Source organism: Mytilus californianus, unplaced genomic scaffold (genome assembly GCF_021869535.1).
Source record: "Mytilus californianus isolate M0D057914Y unplaced genomic scaffold, xbMytCali1.0.p SCAF_8, whole genome shotgun sequence".
NCBI classification, from domain to species: domain Eukaryota; kingdom Metazoa; phylum Mollusca; class Bivalvia; order Mytilida; family Mytilidae; genus Mytilus; species Mytilus californianus.
Window position 1 is genome coordinate 40,966,160 of NW_026262734.1, and position 21,177 is coordinate 40,987,336.

Below are 21,177 nucleotides of genomic sequence, written 5' to 3' on the forward strand. Positions count from 1 at the left end.
AAAGTCAAGGCCACAGTGACTTGATTTTGGCATGTGACACCCCCTTCTCATGATGCATCTGCATATCAAGTTTGGTCAACTTAAGTTCTACGGTACAACAGTTATCCCCCAGAAACATAGTTTAACTTTTAGCAGTGTACTTCTTTGCAGTGAATTGCTGTTTTGACCTGTGTTTTTTACATACAAGTGATAGAAACAAATTATCAAAGGTACCAATGAGAAATATATATTTAAATATGAAATATTTTGTTTTACCTTTAATAGACCAATATCAAACAGAAATATCTCAAAAAATTTACTTTTGAATTAACAAAAACTGCATGGCCGTACAGTGGCCTATAATTGCTTACATCCACTTCTTTTGAACTCTGGTGGATATTTGTCTCACAACATCTCCTTATTCTTGTATGGTATTTCCTCAACAGGTATGCAATCAATTGGATTCCTTATTATCAAAATGAAATTCCCTGTTTGTGGATAGGGACAGCTATAAAGATTACAATTTTTCCAGATGAGCAGGAAAATCAAACACACAACGCTATAGAAATGTTTTTCATATTAGTTTAAATTGGCCTTGTTCTTTTAGAATATTTTTATAGAAAAAGTTAATGGACAACAGAAGACAGACTGATGTATAAAAAAAGAACATATACTGTAGATTCAGTATTATTTGTGGGGTGCCAGTTTTTATGGGTAAAGGGGAACCACAAATTTTAATGTTCAACAATGTACTAATTTTTTATAGGCTTATATCTGATGTTCAGTAGTTGTCGTTTGTTGATGTGGTTCATAAGTGTTTCTAGTTTCTCGTTTTTTATATAGATTAGACTGTTGGTTTTCCTGTTTGAATGGTTTTACACTTGTCATTTTTGGGGCCCTTTATAGCTTGCTGTTCGGTGTGAGCCAAGGCTCCGTGTTGAAGACCGTACTTTGACCTATAATGGTTTACTTTTACAAATTGTGACTTGGATAGAGAGTTGTCTCATTGGCACTCATACCACATCTTCTTATATCTATTATATGCAAACTTTGGAAAACCCTGAAATCAAATATCCACCAAAATAAAATGTTTCTTCAGTCCATGAAAATAAATGAATTCACAGTATCTATGTAACTTGAATGCAATAACTTATACTGGCCATAATCAATAAACAATGAAAATATTTTTTAATATTTAATTTTGTGAAATTTCTTTTTTATGTAAATCATAATCACAATAAAACAATTCAATTCAATTTATTGAAGTGAAACTTCAATAGCATCTACAGCTTGTAACCTTTGAACTGTATTAAGCAATGGTTTGGTTACTACAGAAAAGCATCATTTCAAAGTCCAAATTTCTTAAATATGTTATTTGTTTGCCAAGACTTCTATAGAACTCTAAAAAAAATTAATATGAATGGTTAACACAACAAATAGCTAACTAGGTCAATACTTCAAACTCGGAACAGTTAATTTGTTATTGTTTGTGTATCATTCAATGTGTATGGATCCAATGCCTCAATGAAACTTGGTATGTATTTAAAGTAATGGCCAACCATGGAAAGAAATTTAAATGTCATAACATGAGTAAACAGTATCTAAAAAAAATGCCTCAGACATTAGGGTTGATACAGCATATCATAACATCATAACTAATTATAATATTAGATATGGGTGTTACTAAAAAGTCAATCACAATGGAAGGCTTAGCACATGAAATGCCTCCAACTGCAAAGCACACCTTTTAGACCTCAATGGAGGACTTTGCACTGGAAATGCCTACAACTCCAAAGCACACCTTTTAGACCTCAATGGAGGACTTTGTACTGGAAATGCCTCCCACTGCAAAGCACACCTTTTGGACCTCAATGGAGGACTTTGCACTGGAAATGCCTACAACTCCAAAGCACATCTTTTAGACCTCAATGGAGGTCTTTGTACTGGAAATGCCTACAACTCAAAGCACACTTTTTAGACCTCAATGGAGGACTTTGCACTGGAAATGCTTCCCACTCCAAAGCACATCTTTTAGACCTCAATGGAGGACTTTGTACTGGAAATGCCTACACATGTGTAGAGGTAAATAACAAAAACATATGTAAAAACACACATCATGTAACTACAATCTCAAAAACTGTCTTCACGAATATTTTAATTACAATTACATTTAAACAGTCATTATATATTTAAACAGTCATTATAAAACTATACCAATAAATTAAAGGAGTTCCTTATCCTAGTGACATTAGAAAAGAATGTTATATTCTGTTGCATGGAGTGCCATGATAGGTTTCCTTCAGTCATTTCACATGGGCAAAAATAGGTAGATCAGTGTTCAGGACTGTTGCATAAATACACACATGTCATGGGACCCTGGGGAGGCACTTTGAAATATCAACTATGGGTTGTGTCAAATACTTTTTTGTACAGTGGGGGATACCAATTTTCGTAGATTTCCTGGGAAAAAATGGACCAAATTTAAATGTACAAAGAAGTACAAATTTTCGAAGGGCTTGAATGCAGACTTTGGAAAAACCACGAAATCAAATATACACACAAAAACAATTTTTCCTCAATCCAAGAAAATTGGTACACATGAAAATAAATGAATCCACAGTTTCCCATTTTAAAGTGCCTCCCTGAGCTCCATGCATATTTTAATGTATAACCCCCAACTTTTTTTGAATTACTGCAATAAAATAGAACCCCTAATGTGAACAGAGGTACTGACATAACAAACAAAAGCACTTTTCAAAACCAACCAATATATAAAACAAACAAATATTGCTTCCATTGGCTTCCTACATGGTTTCTTAAATACAAGTATAAAGTTAAAAGCCTCTGCTAATACTATGTCTAGTATATGTACCGGTATGTGTAAAGTCGAACGTAAATACCTGAAATCGTTGACCATTTGGAGTAAAATTCAATATTTTTTAACACAGAAATAATCTTGTTCAATGTTTTTAATGTTTTGTAACTATAATTCAGGTTTACTTCCAATCAGATTTTGTTTTTACAACACTAACTATGACAACAACTAAATTATACTTTGGATTTTCGTAAGACAAATATAAGAACAAAATTGTAAGTTGATTTTCCCCCTGATCGGTTGAGGTAGTGGTGTCTGATTAATTTAATTAGAAAATTTCAGCTCATAAATATTAAGGGGGTACAGAACATATAAGGGAGTTAACTCTTTAAAAATCAGCTGAGCGTTTAAATCCCATACTATTTGTAAAGAGAAATCAAGCTTCTCAATGATCAAAATTAGTGTTTGTCAAACTGCTATATATCCAATGAAATTATTCCTGTAAATTGTGTGGTTCAAATTTCTTGATTTTTTTTATATTTTTGTCAACAGGTCAAGGTAAATATTTTATCAAGATTTTATGAAAATTAAACGAACCAAATTTATTTTAGTAAAAGTGTTGTGTACCCCCTTAATTTCTAGTTGATAATAGCAGTAAGTAATTTTTTGTTTAAGTCTAAAATCTCAGTAGTAGGAAAGATCGAGTGAGCTGTAAAAAATAGTTTTTTGGTGCTTTAAAATTATTTTTTCTATCAAAACTTTAACAAAATCATGATGATTAAAGCAAAAACAGGACACAAGAATCTGGTTTAATGTATCCAAATTTACAAAATTCAGAAGTATGGCATGTTTGAATGTAATATTAGAGAATAAGAGCTCCTATAAAAATTCAAACTGATAACGCAAAAAAAAATCATTTCAATTTACTGATTAAAAACAGAAAAACTATATACATTTGTTTGTGAACATCAACAACAAAAAACAGAATGAAACATACACATTTTTAAAACATATATCAACCAGTCTGATAGATCAATCAAAATTTTTCTAAATCACAGATTAGAAAAATTGAAAAATGATTTTGTAGTGAAATTGGTTATAATTTCTTCTCTTCTTTTTAATATATTTTAAGCAATAAAGACAGACACATTCAACTACACAAATTCTCTAAATGACAGAAATACATTAAAATAAAAAAAAAAGAACACCACTGACGGACTTTGGACAGGCACATGAGCCATGTAAACAGAATCTTGAATATCACAAGAATTTGACAAATTGGATGTTTATTTACAAACAATTTGACAAAATATTGTTTTTATTAAGCTTTACCAAACATTAGCTGTTGAATTTGAAGTTGACTAAATATGTGTAATAAATTTTGTTCTTGCATCCATTCCTGGTTTTTCAAGCAATCAAGTGGTCAATTGCAGTCTGAAATTTCCATTTCAGAATCTAAAGGAAAAAGGGTTCAGTATACGTACCCAAAAATGAAAATATCATCAAGTCATTGGTTGAATTTCCATTGTGTAGGACTTTTTTAAACCAATCACAACAGTGTACACTTTTGAAAATATTATAGAGAACACATCAGATTCTGGAAACAGCAAATTTATCAATTGAAAAAAGAATTTATATTTAATAGTTAAACTTACATTCTAAGAAATACAAATCTTTATCACTAAGGGTGGAACAAGTAAATATTCATCCCAATGTTCACAGACACAATACATAGACAAACTCCACACTTAACATTATACAGTATGAAAATATTTTATGAAAAATCAATATCAAACTTAACAAAAGAGGCTTACAACATTATCTGTTAGTGATAGCTTGTATAAGTTTAAAACTAAATATAAATTTGGCATCAAACAAACAAAATGTACACAAAAATATAATTCACAAATGGTCTAGACACTACATAATAGTTCAGTCAAAATACAAAAAAATACAATAATTCAAAATAAATATTATCCACATAGTTGACCTAGAATTACTAAAATTGAATTGAAATTACTGACAGAAATAATAAAAAAATCAAATAATGATGTTTTTAAATAATATTCAGATATAGAAAAGACATAGATGCTTAAATAAAAAATAAAGAAAGAAGAAATATATTCCATTTGTTTTAGCATTATTTGTAAAGAAAAGTTAACTTAATGTTTTAAGACTACAGTCTTCCAACGGTTTCATCTTTTTGCATACATCACATATAGATAATATCTATAGTCTTTTCACTGTTTTTTTTTAAATATGAAAAAAAATGTATGCATTTGATTTCATATGTGTAAAAATATTTATATATATTTTAGTAGTGCTTCTACAGTAAGAGTGCTTATAATTTTTACTCATTTCATGAATTTTCACTTTTGAAAAATCCTTGTCGCATAATATATTACAAATATACATGTATAATACTGTTTATAAAAGTGTTACCTGCACAACCATTCTAAAAACAGCAATAACTGACAATAATCCCAATTTTGGAAAAAAAAAAAAAATGATACAATTGCCTGAATTTAGTTATTGAAGAATTAACCTTTACAAAAGTCAAACATTGTAATGAATAAAACAGCCAAGAACAATCTAAACAGGGCAATTATTGAGTGGAAATGATGCAAGATAAATTAACAATTTGCAACAAGGCCTTTCATTAAGGGCCGGTTTCTATATTTTATCCTTCTACACTGCTAAATAGTACTGCCTGAATTGAGGAATTTTTATACAAGGTATGAAAAGGATATATAGAAAAGTACCCCCTACAAATAGGATAGTACCAAACCACATAATATATAATAAAACCCCTTATCCAAGTTAGTACTAATATTGAAAAGTTACAATAAAAATATATGTATATATACATGTAATAAGTGTACTCATTGCAAGAATCACTCACTCAATATAATTATAATTTTCACAGAAAAAAAGAATCATTGTCAAAAATGTTGCATTTATTTCTTTATATGACACAGCCTAAAACCATGTATCTTAAATCAACTAGCATAATAAGGTTGTGGCATGGAATAGCCAGAAGCTGGATACTGTCCTGCGCTAGAACTGTATGCAGGATAAGGTGCAAGTCCAGGAGATCGAATATCACTGTTATATGAAGAACTTATCTGTCCTCTATTCCTAGTCGGAGAATGCTCCCGCACAAGTTCGTTCATTTTTTGTGATTTTATTTGACGTAAATGTGACATAGTTCGAGATGAAATGTAGGTTTCTAAAAAATTGTCAAGTCCAACCTTCCCTTCACAAAAGTTATCAGCTAGTTTCTACAATTACAAAATATATGTAATAAAAAATATGTAAAACAAAAAAATGTTGCATATAAACATTCATTTATTCAGATTAAAATATTGCATTTTGCATGAAATCTATTTCTAAAAAATAGCTAGAACTACAAGCCAACAAAGCAAAAGCTACATTATTTAAGGAATAACAGTACTGTAGTTGAAAAGTTGCCACTGTCAATTGGTGATTTGACGGTCGCAAATGCAGTTTTACTGGCGACGCGTAGTAATGTGCATGCCAATCACAATCAGACCATTTCATATTTATTTCACACATATGACATGTACATGTATGACAGTGTCTATTTTTATCTAATTTCCTGATATATATGCTACTTCTGATCCATATATTTTCATAAACATATTTTTAACCTTTCAAAGCAATGAAAGTAAAAGACGGATTTCCTACTGCTTTAAATTGCAAAGTGAATGAATATCCTTGAACATAACCTAACATAATCAAATCAATTGAAAAATGCTAGATTGTTAAATAGCCCAAAACATGAAAATCAAGAAAATAAAACCTTGCAAACAGGTCTGGACTGTAATTGCTATTTTCATATTTCCTTGAAAATAAACCATTTTACAGTACATGTATCAGACAGCTTTTGATTGTCACCAACATGACCAATATGATATTTAAAGAAACAATGCATAAAAATACCTACTTCACTTTCTTCTTCCGATTTGGCAGCTTCTGTTTGTAACATGACACTCATTACATCTAAGGAAATCTCTCCTCTTTTAGCATCTGAAAAAGTAATGTTTTCATTGTTAAGGGTTTTCTAAAATATAAAACTGTCAATGTTTAAAATTGTTTATAGTACCCCTTTACTATTTTTTACTGCATGTCTAAGTAGAATAAATCAGTGTGGCTGGTGTTGAGGTAACAATTGTGAAACAGAATCATTACTCATAACTGGTAGTGATAGCACTTTGATTTATAAAAATGTCTGATGGTATCTGTTGAATGTATAGCCATACATCAAAATAATTCAGCCATAATCATGTTTCAAAATAAATACTAATATAAATAAGAAGATGCGGTATGAGTGCCAATGAGACAACTCTCCATCCAAGTCACAATGTGTAATCAAAGCGCGAAAGCGCTGTAAAGGCAGTTAATTACAGGTTGTGTGTATTTTTAGTCCAGTTATATCATTATCTTGCATAGTACAGTGTACTTATCAGAGGTGGCTTTCAGTATTTAAGATTTAGAGTTCTCTAATGATATTGAACAAGTTTTATGAATGTCATATTCTGAGCACTATATGAAGGCGTTTGTTCTCACTTGTTTATGAACTTGTGCATTATATCCAGTTTGTACCTTTTTTATCTATGTTTATAGTCAAATTAGTTATCAAAGGTACCAGGATTATAATTTAATACGCCAGACTCGCGTTTCGTCTACATAAGACTCATCAGTGACGCTCAGATCAAAATAGTTATAAAGCCAAACAAGTACAAAGTTGAAGAGCATTGAGGACCCAAAATTCCAAAAAATTGTGCCAAATACGGCTAAGGTAATCTATTCCTTGGATAAGAAAATCCTTAGTTTTTCGAAAAATTCAAAGTTTTGTAACAGGAAGTTTATAAAAATGACCATATAATTGATATTCAAATACTGTTTAAAATAGTTAGGCATTTTCTTTTTAGAAATAAGTAAATGTTATCAACTGTATTTTATTCAACTCTGCAAATGTGGTTTGTTACTGGTAAGTATGGATGATAGTTGTTTCATTGGCAATCATAACACATCTCCTTATTTATATAATGATCTATATTCAACGACCTCAGGTACAAAAAAAATGTATGTAACTAAACTGTGATGGGAAACCTTTGACTTCTTTCTTTTATATAAACTTTTGATTTGGTACCATAGAACTATGTAGAATAAATGTACATTGCAACATGTCAACTCTTTCAATGACAATACTTTTTTAGAAACTATAACTCCAAGCAAAATTATATTTCCAAGTTTAAAGTAATTTATGAATGAAAAAAGGAGTTCTTAATTAAGAAATAAACTAATTCGCTGAGCGCAGCTGGATACACCTCAGAGGTCCAACCCTGAACAGTTGGGGCAAAAATGGACACAATATTCAAGCTTGATACAGGTCTGTATTTGGATTGTAATTAAATATTTTACATATTATAGTTTCTGAATAAATGTAGTCAAAGAACTTGAAATCGGTTATATGAATTGAATTTATATTCAATTGAAGATTTCTTGCTGTTGTGCAATAAACTGTGCTGTTGCGCAATACTTAATAAATCTGTTGCCAGACTATAAAGAATAAAGTTCAAATTCTTCTCAATGTCATATTTGAAATTTATGAAAATCTATAGGGAGATTACATCAATAGCTATAAATAATTCACCCAAGTTTCATGCGAACTGCTTAAAGCATTTTTGAGTTGTTGTCCAACAACAGTGCACACGCTGAAATGTCTCGCCTTCTTTACTAATCACTGATATTATGTTGATAGTCCTTAATATAAAGCTTTATTACAACTGTCACATAAACTTAACATTAACCAAGAAAACTAAACATTGACCAATGAACCATGAAAATGAGGTCAAGGTCAGATGAACCATGCCAGGCAGGCATGTACAGCTAACAATTCTTCCATACAACAAATATAGTTGACCTATTGCTTATAGTTTAAGAAAAACAGACCAAAACACAACTAGATACAAAAATGGACACAATATTCAAGCTTGATTCAGGTCTGAATTTGGATTGTAATTAAATATTTGACATATTATAGGTTTCTGAATAAATGTAGTCAAAGATCTTGAAATTGGTTATATGAATTGAATATGCAATTAAAGATTTCTTGCTGTTGTGCAATACTTAGTAAACCTGTTGTCAGACTATAAACAAATAAAGTTCAATTAATTCACAATGTCATATTAGAAATTTATGAAAATAAAAAGGGAGCTTACAACAATAGATATAAACAATTAACCAAAGTTTCATGAGAATTGGTGACAGCATATTTGAGTTATTGTTCGAAAACTGGAAAATCACCCCTTTTTTTAATGAATAAAACCCCATAACTCAGAAATGTAAAATGTAAAATTTATAAAATTCTAAAGGGAGCTTACATCAATACATACAAACAATTCACCAAAGTTTCATAAGAATTGCTGTAAGCATTTTAGAGTTTTTGTCCGAAAACTGGAAAATCCCCCCTTTTTTTATGAATAAAACCCTGTAACTCGGAAACGTAAAATCTAAAATTTATAAAAATCGAAAGGGAGCTCATGTCAATAGATATAAACAATTCACCACAATTTCTTGCAAGTTGGTGAAAGCATTCTTGACTTATTGTCCGAAAACTGGAAAATCCCCCTTTTTTTAATGAATAAAACCCTATAACTCAGAAACGTAAAATCTAAATTTTATAAAAAATGAAAGGGAGCTCACGTCAATAGATATAAACAATTCACCAAAGTTTTATGCAAATTGGTAAAAGCATTTTTGAGTTAATGTCCGACATGTTGACGACGGACTGACAGACGGACAATGGTATACCATAATACGTCCCGTAAACAGGCGTATAAAAACTTAACAGAGCAATGAACTGTGAAAATGAGGTCAAGGTCAAATAAAACCTGCGCGACTGACATAAAGATCATAAAATATTTCCATACACCAAATATAGTTGACCTATTGCATATAGTATTAGAAAAAAAGACCAAAACTCAAAATCTTAACTTTGACCACTGAACCATGAAAATGAGGTCACGGTCAAATGACACCTGCCAGCTAGACATGTACATCTTACAATCATTCCATACACCAAATATAGTAGACCTATTGCATACAGTATAAGAAAAACAGACCAAAACACAAAAACTTAACTATAACTACTGAACCATGAAAATGAGGTCAAGGTCAGATGACACCTGCCAGTTGGACATGTACACTTTACAGTCCTTCCATACACCGAATATACTTGACCTATTGCTTATAGTATCTGAGATATGGACTTGACCACCAAAACTTAACCTTGTTCACTGATCCATGAAATGAGGTCGAGGTCAAGTGAAAACTGTCTGACGGGCATGAGGACCTTGCAAGGTCGCACATACCAAACATAGTTATCCTACTACTTATAATAAGAGAGAATTTAACATTACAAAAAATGTTAACTTTTTTTTCAAGTAGTCACTGAACTATGAAAATGAGGTCAAGGACATTGGACATGTGGCTGACGGAAACTTCGTAACATGAGGCATCCATATACAAAGTATGAAGCATCCAGGTCTTCCACCTTCTAAAATATAAAGCTTTTAAGAAGTAAGCTAACGCCGCCGCCGCCACATCACTATCCCTATGTCGAGCTTTCTGCGACAAAAGTCGCAGGCTCGACAAAAACTGGAAAATCCCAATAAAACACCATAACTCAGAAATGTAAAATCTAAAATTTATAAAATTCTAAAGGGAGCTTACAGATTGATAATTTAGTCTTAGATGCAAGATTTTTATATCAGTTGTTAGTGGCTTTGAACTAGCTGTCAGTAACTGCAAGTACTCTCAGATCTGTACTTTCTGTCTTTTTCTTGTTTGGATGTACAACTACCCGACCACATCCACTTGTATTTGTATTTATCCATCTGATGAGTTAAGCCTCTTTCAAGTGATTTTTATAGTTCGTTCTTATATTGTACTGTTACACCACTGTCCCAGGTTAGGGGGAAGGTTGGGCTCCCGCTAACATGTTTAACCCCGACACATTCTGTATGTACATGTATGTGCCTGTCCCAAGTCAGGAGCCTGTAATTCAGTGGTTGTCGTTTGTTTATGTGTTGCATATTTGTTATATTCGTTCATTTTTTGTACATAAATTAGGCCGTTAGTTTTCTTGTTTGAATTGTTTTACATTGTCAATTCGGTCCTTTTATAGCTGACTATGCGGTATGGGCTTTGCTCATTGTTGAAGGCCATACTGTGACCTATAGCTGTTAATTTCTGTGTCATTTGGTCTCTTGTGAGAGTTATCTCATTGGCAATCATACCACATCTTCTTTTTTATATTTACATCAACAGATATAAACAATTCACCAAAGTCAAGGTGAGACAACAAAACTTAGTGGTAAGATCTCTGAAATTTTTTACACGGTACAAGTTTTTCTCAATTGTTGGAGATTGTACGGTGACAGTAACACCTGTAACTGCTTAAACCCATTTCTTATGCACTTTAGTTCGATAAACTCACTGAATATCATACCACATCTCCTTATTTTTATATGCATTACAATTTACATGTGCATGTAATTATAAATATATATATATCAGAACAAAATTCATTGCGTCACTTTTATTTCTGCATCCTTTGGCACAATACAAGTTTTAAAATTACACAACATAAAACAACTAAATGTTATTTCAGATGAAAGTTTTGTTTCAGTTCCATTCATAGGATTTGTTAGAATTTTGTATGTTTTGCCAAGTCCAATAATTCGCTCTATGTGCACATGTTAATTGGAGACTTTTCTATCCCGTATAAGAGTTTTGGAACTAATTCTGTTTCTTTTTTTGAAAAAAGTTAGCAAACAAATCTTGCACATTTAAACCTTTGTCTGCCATCACACTGTCACCTGGATCACATAACTGAACTACATTTTGTATTCTACATCTTTCAACTATTTCATAGTCACTGGTAGAACCAACATATGCAGTAGAGACATAGTTGACTAAACCACCAGGCGTCGAACATACAAGTATTTTCAGTGTTTCTGTTTTTAAATGATGAAAAGGTTGCCTGAGCTCTAGGAGCTTTAGTTTTATCACGGGATATTCTGTGCTGTCAATAATAATCCAAGTCGTAGGAAACTTTAATTTGAAGTTGGATGGCGAAAAATGCCTGACTAAACCACTAGATGGCCAAGTGTTAGCCTCACACCACTGTTTAGGCATAAAAACAATCCATGTATATACACAATATTCTTAACACTAGATTCAATCTAGAATCTAGAAAGTTCAAAGTTGGTTATATAATGCCTCAATTTCATCAAAGTCATAAAAAAACTGATTTTCAACTGACACCCTATCAATTTGAAAATATATGTATCTCAAACAATGTGCTGTTGGACCAAGTGTGGTCAAAACAAATAAAAATTTAGTATACAACTCTAAACTGGTATAAAAATGCATGGCTGTGTCACGTGTCTTCATTTCAAAATTCTCTGCTGAAAACATAGACATTGATGGTGTTTGCGTAATTCCATCTTTGAAGCTCAACATTAGCTCAGCAGTTGGTGGTGGACAGTCATAAATCCTTTCTGCAGTATGAATGACTTCTTCAGGAAAACCAACTTTACAATCAAAACTTTCCTCTAGATTTCTACTACAATATTCATCAAGTTTAGTTCTTTTGTTTTCACAGGAAACTGCCCTGATTTTTCTTTTTGCGGACGATTCAGTCTCTTGCTTGGTCCAGGAAAATAGGCTGGGAATGGCAGTAGACTTAGGTCTCTGTATGGTGGGTTTGCGCCCTGAAAAAGGTTATAAAACATTAGTTTTTTGATAATTAAATGAACTTCCATTAGCAATGTATACTTTCATGACTTTGTATTACCTGGCGAAATATTAACTAGATTTATTCATTACAATCTGGATAAAACTATGTTTGCCTGATTCAATGTATGTTATGTAAATCCAAAGGACAAACAATGAGAGACTTATGCAACAAACGTACATTGTTTGTACCTAAATAACTATAATATTGATGAGAGCATGTCATTGTTTTGTTCCTGTTAACATTGTCATTGATATTTTTCAAGAAAGTCTATGAGGCATAGCTTATGCATTCCTGTCATTACTACATTAGCATAATTAGTGCTAAAATAATTCTCAGTATGATATACCTCTTGTAAGAAATCATTATAACTGTAGCAATCACCAAAAAATCTCAAACAGATCACATTGAATCGTAATCCAAAAAATTATGACGTCTTGAATTAACCACCCCCTTTTATTCTAAAACGATAATTGCGGTTGTAAACAGGCTTTGGTTTATTCGCATGGCGATTACATATATAACTATATATTTCAAAAAGAAAATAGAGTTTTACCATGAATAGTTTCCTGCACGTAGTCTTTTTCAGTAAAATGTGCCTTGCAAACAACAGCTGATTGAGATGGACTCCACGATGAAATCGTGTTCTCGTCCAATCTGCGTTTAGGCCATGGCGTTGATCCAACTTTTCCTTCTTTTTAAGTCATTTGGAAATGCATCTCCTTCTCTTAAATGACATCCAGGTACACAACAACAAGTACTTGGCATCGTTAATTTAAAATGTAACTGAAATAGTTGCACAGTGCAGAAACCGGAAGTTGAGGAACAGGATCGGCTACCACGGCGCCACCTATTCAGGAACGATAATTTTCTACTTTATATAACTGCGAAATAACAATAACGTTAGACGGGTTCACGTGCATAAACAGAAATGCGCTTTAAATTGTATAATATAATTAATGTTCAGTCGACTCTTAATTATTATATCAACGACTGAAATGATTTATAAACATCTAGATTGCAGATAACACTCGAAATTAACCCGAGCTCTTTCCACACGGAATTCAAATAATTCTAGTTTGTCAATCGGTTGACTGCTTATAATGCAAAATACAAATATATCAAAAGTTTTTAAAACTAACAAAACACAATGATCGTTTCTCTATTTCCCAATGTAAATGAAATGAAACAAAAAACATTTTATATCATAATAAGAAGAGGAGAGAATTCAACATTTCCGGATCTACTTGGAGCCTAATGGCCCCCCACGTGGATAAGTTGGATATCGCGGAAGGAAGGATTAACCCGGCAACTAGAAAGGCATTAAAGCACTGCCTTTAAAAAGTAAACAATTATAGGTCAAAGTACGGTTTTCAACACAGACCCTTGGCTCACACCAAACAGCAAGCTATAAAGGGCCCCAAATGACTAGTGTAACAATTCAAACTGGAAAACCAACGGTCTTATCTACATGTATATAAAAAACTAGAAACGAGAAACACCTATGAACCACACTAACAAACGACAACCACTGAACAACAGCCTCCAGACTTAGGACAGGTCCATCAAAATGCAGTGGGTTAGTGTATTTTTGACTATTTATCATCTTGTGTGTACAACAAATTACAGAACTCTATCATTTGGATACTGCTTATTACCAAGTCTAGATTTATCTGTAGCAAGTTCTGTTTTAAGCTTATTAGCCTCCTCGTACATTGCTGCCACCTTTGACCTCATTTCATATAATTTTGGTTCTATAGAGAGGTTATATTCAGCCATACTTTTGTTTTTTACTATTGTCATTTCTTTATCCGTTTGTAACCTTTTAACCTACAAAATAAAATGTTTTTAAAACTCATTTAACAGAAAGAGACCCAGTGTACAAAATTAGCTGTTGTTTGAATGAGAAACATAAAAACACAATGTACCAGATGTTTTCATCAAATACCTTCAGCATAGACCATTTGTGTTTGTACATAGATAATGATTTTTTTTCTATGTTGATCTAGATTTCTGATTAATGAAAAAAATAAAATTATATTTATATCTGGTACACAAATATTTAGTTGATAATTATGTTATGTGATTCACTGGGCTAACGCCTGGTCAATCAGTAATTCATTATGGTAGAAAAATTCAACTGTCATCAGTTGGGAAGATTTTTTTTTCTAAACTTTAGTGACCTCATTTAACATTTCTTTTGCAGACTTTATATGAGTATTTAATGTCAATTGTACTTACATGTACTATAATTTCTTTCAGCTTATTAATTTAAATGTTCCCCTATTCTATTAAGAAGACTTGAATAATAGATTGATGCTGTTTTCCTTAAAAAAACCTCTGACTTGAAATATTGAGTCAATAGACAGATATTCATTAACATGATTGATGAGGACTCTTTCATATTTTCAATTGTAGTGCAACAAAGTTATACAGTTTAATTTGAATAAAAACCATTTTAATAATAGCTGGGTTTTTTTTACCTGAGGTAAATCAGTAATTAATCCAATTAACTTGTCTTCATCGTCTAACAATTCCTGAAGTTCTTGTTTATTGCGGCTTTCTATGAGACCTTGTACTTCATGGTCATTTGGTGTAAGTTTTGGTGCTTGTATCTGCATGTCTGTATCAGTATAATTATTGAACATATCGACACAACATCAGGATCTGTGTAAATAGAGAAAACACATTTTCTTACAATGTATTTTACTGGAAAAGCAACAAGTAGTGAAGTATGAAATTATGTATATGACACCAAAGTCCTTACATGTACTGACAAATTTATAGAAAGACGAAAACTGTAACCAACACACTATTAAACATTGGTTTCTTGAATTCTGTTACTTTTGTAAAATTGGACATTTTTTGGTCTTTGCCTGCCAACATTGGAATAGGATCCCAGTTCAGTACCCATGAATGAAGTCCCTTAATAAATCTACCATCTTTGAAATGAGATGGTGAACCGAGATGAAAATTATGTAAAGATGCTTAAATCTGTAGTACATATATTCCCTAAACTTTAAATTTCTATGATATTTTGTGTGATTCTGAAATGAATATATATTATGGAGGATGATTGTCCAAGTAAATGGTCCAAATTTCAATTTCAATTTTAACGGGAAGTGAAACTAGAGGCTCTAAAGAGGCTGTGTCGCTCACCTACTTCTACAACAATGGCCACTTTTTAGTAAAATCATCAATAAAGAGGAACAACTCTATTAAGAGTTAAGTGACAATTTCAGTCATGTTGACATATTTGTAGATCTTATCTGGCTAATAATTTTTCCTTTCTAAAGTTTGTATTTACCTATTTATTTTTTTATAAAAAAATTATCATTTAATGGCAATAACTCCAATAATGAGTCAACTGAAGATTTCGACCATTTGGCTTATTTGTAGATCTTGTCTTGCAAATCATTTGTGCTATTTAAAATTTCTATCTATCTATTTTTCAGATAATAGACAAAATCGGAATAAAATGCTCCGCAGGGCGCAGCTTGATACGACCGCAGAGGTCGAACCCTGAACAGTTGGGGCAAGTATGGACACAACATTCAAGCTTGATACAGCTTTGCATTTGGATTGTGATTAAATATTTGACACAGCATAGGTTTCTGACACAGAATGAATGTGGTCTAAGAACTTAAAAATTTTAAATTGGACATTCACCTATTATGGTCCAATATCCAAAATCTAAATACATGGTTAGATTCAGCATATCAAAGAATGCCAAGAATTCAATTTTTGATGAAATCAAACAAAGTTTAATTTTGGACCCTTTTGACCTCAATGTGGACAAAGTTGAAAACGCGGCCCAAAAATCAAAAATCTAAATACATGGTTAGATTCAGCATATCAAAGAACCCCATATATTCAATTTTTGTTGAAATCAAACAAAGTTTAATTTTGGACCCCGATTTGGACCAACTTAAAAACTGGGCCCATAATCAAAAATCTAAATACATGTTTAGATTCAGCATATCAAAGAACCCTAAGAATTCAATTTTTGTTAAAATCAAACTAAGTTTAATTTTGGACCCTTTGGACCTTAATGTAGACCAATTTGAAAACGGAACCAAAAATTAAGAATCTAAATACATGGTTAGATTCGGCATATCAAAGAACCCCAATAATTCAATTTTTGATGAAATCAAACAAAGTTTAATTTTGGACCCTTTGGACCTCAATTTGGACCAATTAAAAAAATGGGACCCAAAATCCAAAAACTAAATACACGGTTAGATTCAGCATATTAAAGAAACCCAAGAATTCAAGAATAAAACCCCATTGAAATTGGTCAAGAAATAAGCAATTTATACGAAGTATCTTCTTTTGCACAATACTGTGCTATTAAATATTTCTTGCTATTGCGCAATACTGTACAATTGACAATTTCTTGCTATTGCGCAATATTGTGCTATTGGATATTTCTTGCTATTGCGCAATACTGTGCAATTGAAGATTTCTTGCTATTGCGCAATACTGTGCAATTGAAGATTTCTTGCTATTGTGCAATACTGCGCAATTGAAAATTTCTTGCTATTGCACAATACTTATTATATAATAATTTACACATCCTGTTTGGTGTGTATCTCCTACCATATCATTATTATTTGCTTTTAAATATAAATCAGAAATAACCAACTTAAAATGGAAAAATTTAAAAGAAAAAAAAAATGAAAAAAAAAAAAATCCCCCCCCCCACAAATATTTTGAACCCCCTTATGATTCATCACCCCCAAACTCAATCCCAGCCTTCCCTTTGTGGAATGGTACCTTGCAGTACAATTTCAGAGAGATCCATACACTTGAACACAAGTTATTGTCTGGAAACTAGAAAAATGTGTTTTTTGGCCCCTTTTTGGCCCCAAATTCCTAAACGTTTAGGGCAATTACCCCCAAACTCAAACCCAGCTTTCCCTTTGTGATATGAAACCTTGTAGTACAATTTCAGAAAGATCCATACACTTACACACAAGTTATTGTCCTGAAACTAGAAAAATGCTTGTTTTTTGCCCCTTTTTGGCCCCTAATTCCTAAAATATTGAGGCAATTACCCCCATCATCAATCCCAGCCTTCCCTTTGTGGTATGGTACCTCGCAGTACAATTTCAGAGAGATCCATACACTTGAACACAAGTTATTGTCTGGAAACTAGAAAAATGCTTATTTTTGGCCCCTTTTTGGCCCCCAATTCCTAAATGTTTCGGCAATTACCCCCAAACTCAATTCCAGCTTTCCCTTTGTGATATGGAACCTTGTAGTACAATTTCAGAAAGATCCATACACTTACACACAAGTTATTGTTATGAAACTAGAAAAATGCTTGTTTTTTGCCCCTTTTTTGGCCCCTAATTCCTAAAATTTTGAGGCAATTACCCCCAAAATCAATCCCAGCATTCCTTTTGTGATATGGAACCTTGTGGTACAATGTCAGAGAGATCCATACACTAACACACAAGTTATGTCTGGAAGTTACAAAAATGCTTATTTTTGGCCCCTTTTTGGCCCCTAATTCCTTTACTGTTGGTACCATAACCCCCAAAAACAATCCCAACCTTCCTTTTGTGGTATTGAACCTTGTGGTAAAATTTCATAGAGATCCATTCACTTAAACTAAAGTTAAGAGTGCGAAAACCAATGTGTCTTCGGACGACGCCGGACGACGCCAGACGACGACGACGACGACGACGCCGGACGACGACGACGCCAACGTCATACCAATATACGACCACAAAAATTTTTTTGCGGTCGTATAAAAATGGGAAAAATCATCATTAAAAGGCAATAACTTCCATAAGGCATTGTAAGGAGTCGACTTTTGGTCATGTTGACTTATTTATAGATCTTGTCTTACTGATCATTTTTGCTTTTAAAGTTTCTATCTATCTATTAAGATTTTAGGCAAAAACGCAAAAATTTGGTAAAAATCATCATTAAAGGGCAATAACTCTAATAAGGAGATGTCTGATGATTTTGGTCATGTTGACTTATTTAATAATCTTGTCTCGCTGATCAGAAAGTTTCTGTCTTTCTATTATACATTTTGTAATTTTCGTGATAATACGGAAATTTTTTTTAAAATAGTAAAATTTGTCATTTAATGGCAATAACTCCCATTAGAAGTCATCTGACAGTTTTGACATGAATGGCCAATAGTAATTAGAGCTCAACATTCTGAACATTTTTGCTCATGTCAGAATTTCTCTTTTTATAGCGGTTATCAAAATAATAGGCAAAACTTGCATTTTACCCCCTGTGTTATATTTTTAGCCATGTCAGCAATCTTGGTTGGCAGGCGGGGTCATCGAACACATATTTTAAACTAGATACCCTGATTATGATTTTGGCCAAGTTTGGTTAAAATTGGCCAGTGGTTTCAGAGATTTTTGTAAAAGTTAAGGGATGACGACGACGGATGCCAAGTGATGAGAAAAGCTCACCTGGGGTCATCATTTCCTTTTTAATGTTAACTTTTTTTATACAATAGGATAGGTAACTTAAATAAGAATATTATAATATGGGAGAACAGACACAAGGTGATTTTGTGTAATATAGGCTAACGGACCAAGATTTCCCAGTAAAAAGCACAGGCACTTGTTTCTATCCATGGGAAGCCCCACTATCAATAACCCGAATAATTCAGTCGTTATATTCCACTGCTCTACGATGGCTACATCCCTCGCGAGTGGGAGAGTCGATCACGGGGAGGGACTGAATTATTCGGGTTACACTATCAACGTATATTTACGAGAAGGTACCCAACTACTTTTTTCACCTCTCCGCTTCAAACCCTTATTTTGCTGTCAATTCATTCTCAAATTTATTGTTCCATACACCATTCGATTCGTGAAAAGTTTTTCTTTCAGATGGTATGGATTGTATTTACCCTTAGGGTACCCCTTACCTCCAATACACAAGATTTGTCAATAAATATTCATGTGATTGTTTTTAGTCCTCCTACAAAATACAACAACTACCGGTTTAAGGCAGCGAATTTCAATACTGATTGTGATTGGTCGGTTCATAGTTCATAGGGTTATTCATAAGTTAAAGGTCATTACACTCTCTAGATTTTACTTATTCATTTGTGATTCTCTAGACTTATCATTCACTGTTTTATGCAAATTATCTAGGACTAAAACTTTAAAGGCTACACGAATAAATATATCCCATATATTTTTTGTTTTCTAAAATTTAACTAAAAAAATCCCCAGTGAAATGATATTTGTAGCATCGTTATTTTTCTTTTTAATAAGGATTCAGTCCGTGAAATTTTGATACCGGAAGTTATTGTATTTTGTAGGAGGACTAAAAACAATCACATGAATATTTATTGACAAATCTTGTGTATTGGAGGTAAGGGGTACCCTAAGGGTAAATACAATCCATACCATCTGAAAGAAAAACTTTTCACGAATCGAATGGTGTATGGAACAATAAATTTGAGAATGAATTGACAGCAAAATAAGGGTTTGAAGCGGAGAGGTGAAAAAAGTAGTTGGGTACCTTCTCGTAAATATACGTTGATAGTGGGGCTTCCCATGGATAGAAACAAGTGCCTGTGGTAAAAAGTCCCCAACACTAACAGGCTAAGTACATGATCACTGTCTTAGTGGCCAAAATGATGACTCTTAATATTATCTGATTCATCAAAGTTTAAATACAATACATTTTTTTTTTGCGACTGAAACAACGTCTTCTCACACAGGTAAAAGCAAACTATACACACTCATATCAGGGTATGAATGACAGTCTGAAAGAACTTGAAAAATAGAAGGGTCAGGGATGCCACTGGGTGTTTAACACTAACACAACATGTAAAAGCCTGGAAAACCAGCTTGATTGAAATCTCTTAAATAAAACACAAATCAGTCACGCCATTCTTTTCTTACATGAGAGATTATTTAAGTCAAAATATTTTGGTAACACTTCAGAGAACTTCCTGGATGTGACGTCAGACCCTTTAGAGTAGCTACAATGAGACCGCTGAACCCGATCGCACATACAAATTGAGTTGAGGAAAGCATGGAAGTATTATATTGACAATATAATACTTCCATGAGGAAAGTAACGTATCAGTACCCAAATTGCACCCATTTAGCAAAAATAGAAGCGGAAATGGAAGCAGGACAAATCGCCCCACTGGCAAATCGCCCCACACCAAATCGCCCCACTTTTTCACTAACTCGCCCCACTTTTAAAAAAATCGCCCCAAACTGGTTTACCAACTCGCCCCACTTTTTAAAAAATCGCCCCACTTGTGAAAAGGGTTAAATCCCGTTAATTTTTCTCCTGCCAACTCGCCCCACTTAATGAAAAAAAGGTAAAATCTAGATGAATATATAATTTTCAGGTCTGCCAACTCGCCCCACTTAAATGAAAACTTATCTACACAGAATACATAAAAACGCAAATTTATTAGATTATTATGAAATTAAATGATGTTTCACTTTCTCAAAATATAGTTGTAAATACATTATTCATTATCATATAATTTTCGTATTATTGGAGAATAACTTTATTCTTGTAAGCTTAGTTATTTGCATAACAA

The 21,177-nt window shown here is 32.6% G+C and overlaps 1 protein-coding gene and 2 long non-coding RNA genes across 6 annotated transcripts; 1 reads left to right on the plus strand and 2 right to left on the minus strand.

Annotated features, from left to right (window-relative positions):
• Positions 1 to 1,161: 1,161 nt before the first annotated feature.
• LOC127712525 (vacuolar protein sorting-associated protein 37B-like) lies at positions 1,162 to 20,586 on the minus strand. Of its 4 annotated transcripts, none has more exons than XR_007987119.1 (6): positions 20,519 to 20,586; positions 15,107 to 15,290; positions 14,282 to 14,453; positions 6,762 to 6,844; positions 1,960 to 6,075; positions 1,162 to 1,789 (listed from the first exon to the last, which is right to left on the minus strand). XR_007987119.1 is itself a non-coding variant. In XM_052219014.1 (5 exons), exons 2-5 carry the CDS (start codon positions 15,269 to 15,271, stop codon positions 5,794 to 5,796), a joined length of 702 nt encoding a protein of 233 aa, XP_052074974.1. In that variant the 5' UTR covers positions 15,272 to 15,290; positions 20,519 to 20,586; the 3' UTR covers positions 1,162 to 5,793. The 4 variants fall into 4 exon arrangements, 1 of the variants encoding a protein (XP_052074974.1); XR_007987117.1 differs by having other exon boundaries at positions 1,847 to 6,075; XR_007987118.1 differs by having other exon boundaries at positions 1,162 to 1,723; positions 1,781 to 6,075.
• On the plus strand, positions 7,184 to 9,340 carry LOC127712540 (uncharacterized). The gene is made up of 2 exons (XR_007987158.1): positions 7,184 to 8,210; positions 8,824 to 9,340. It is a non-coding gene; the product is annotated as an uncharacterized LOC127712540 (long non-coding RNA).
• LOC127712536 (uncharacterized) lies at positions 11,409 to 13,865 on the minus strand. Its single transcript, XR_007987154.1, has 2 exons — positions 13,180 to 13,865; positions 11,409 to 12,600 (listed from the first exon to the last, which is right to left on the minus strand). It is a non-coding gene; the product is annotated as an uncharacterized LOC127712536 (long non-coding RNA).
• Positions 20,587 to 21,177: the final 591 nt, after the last annotated feature.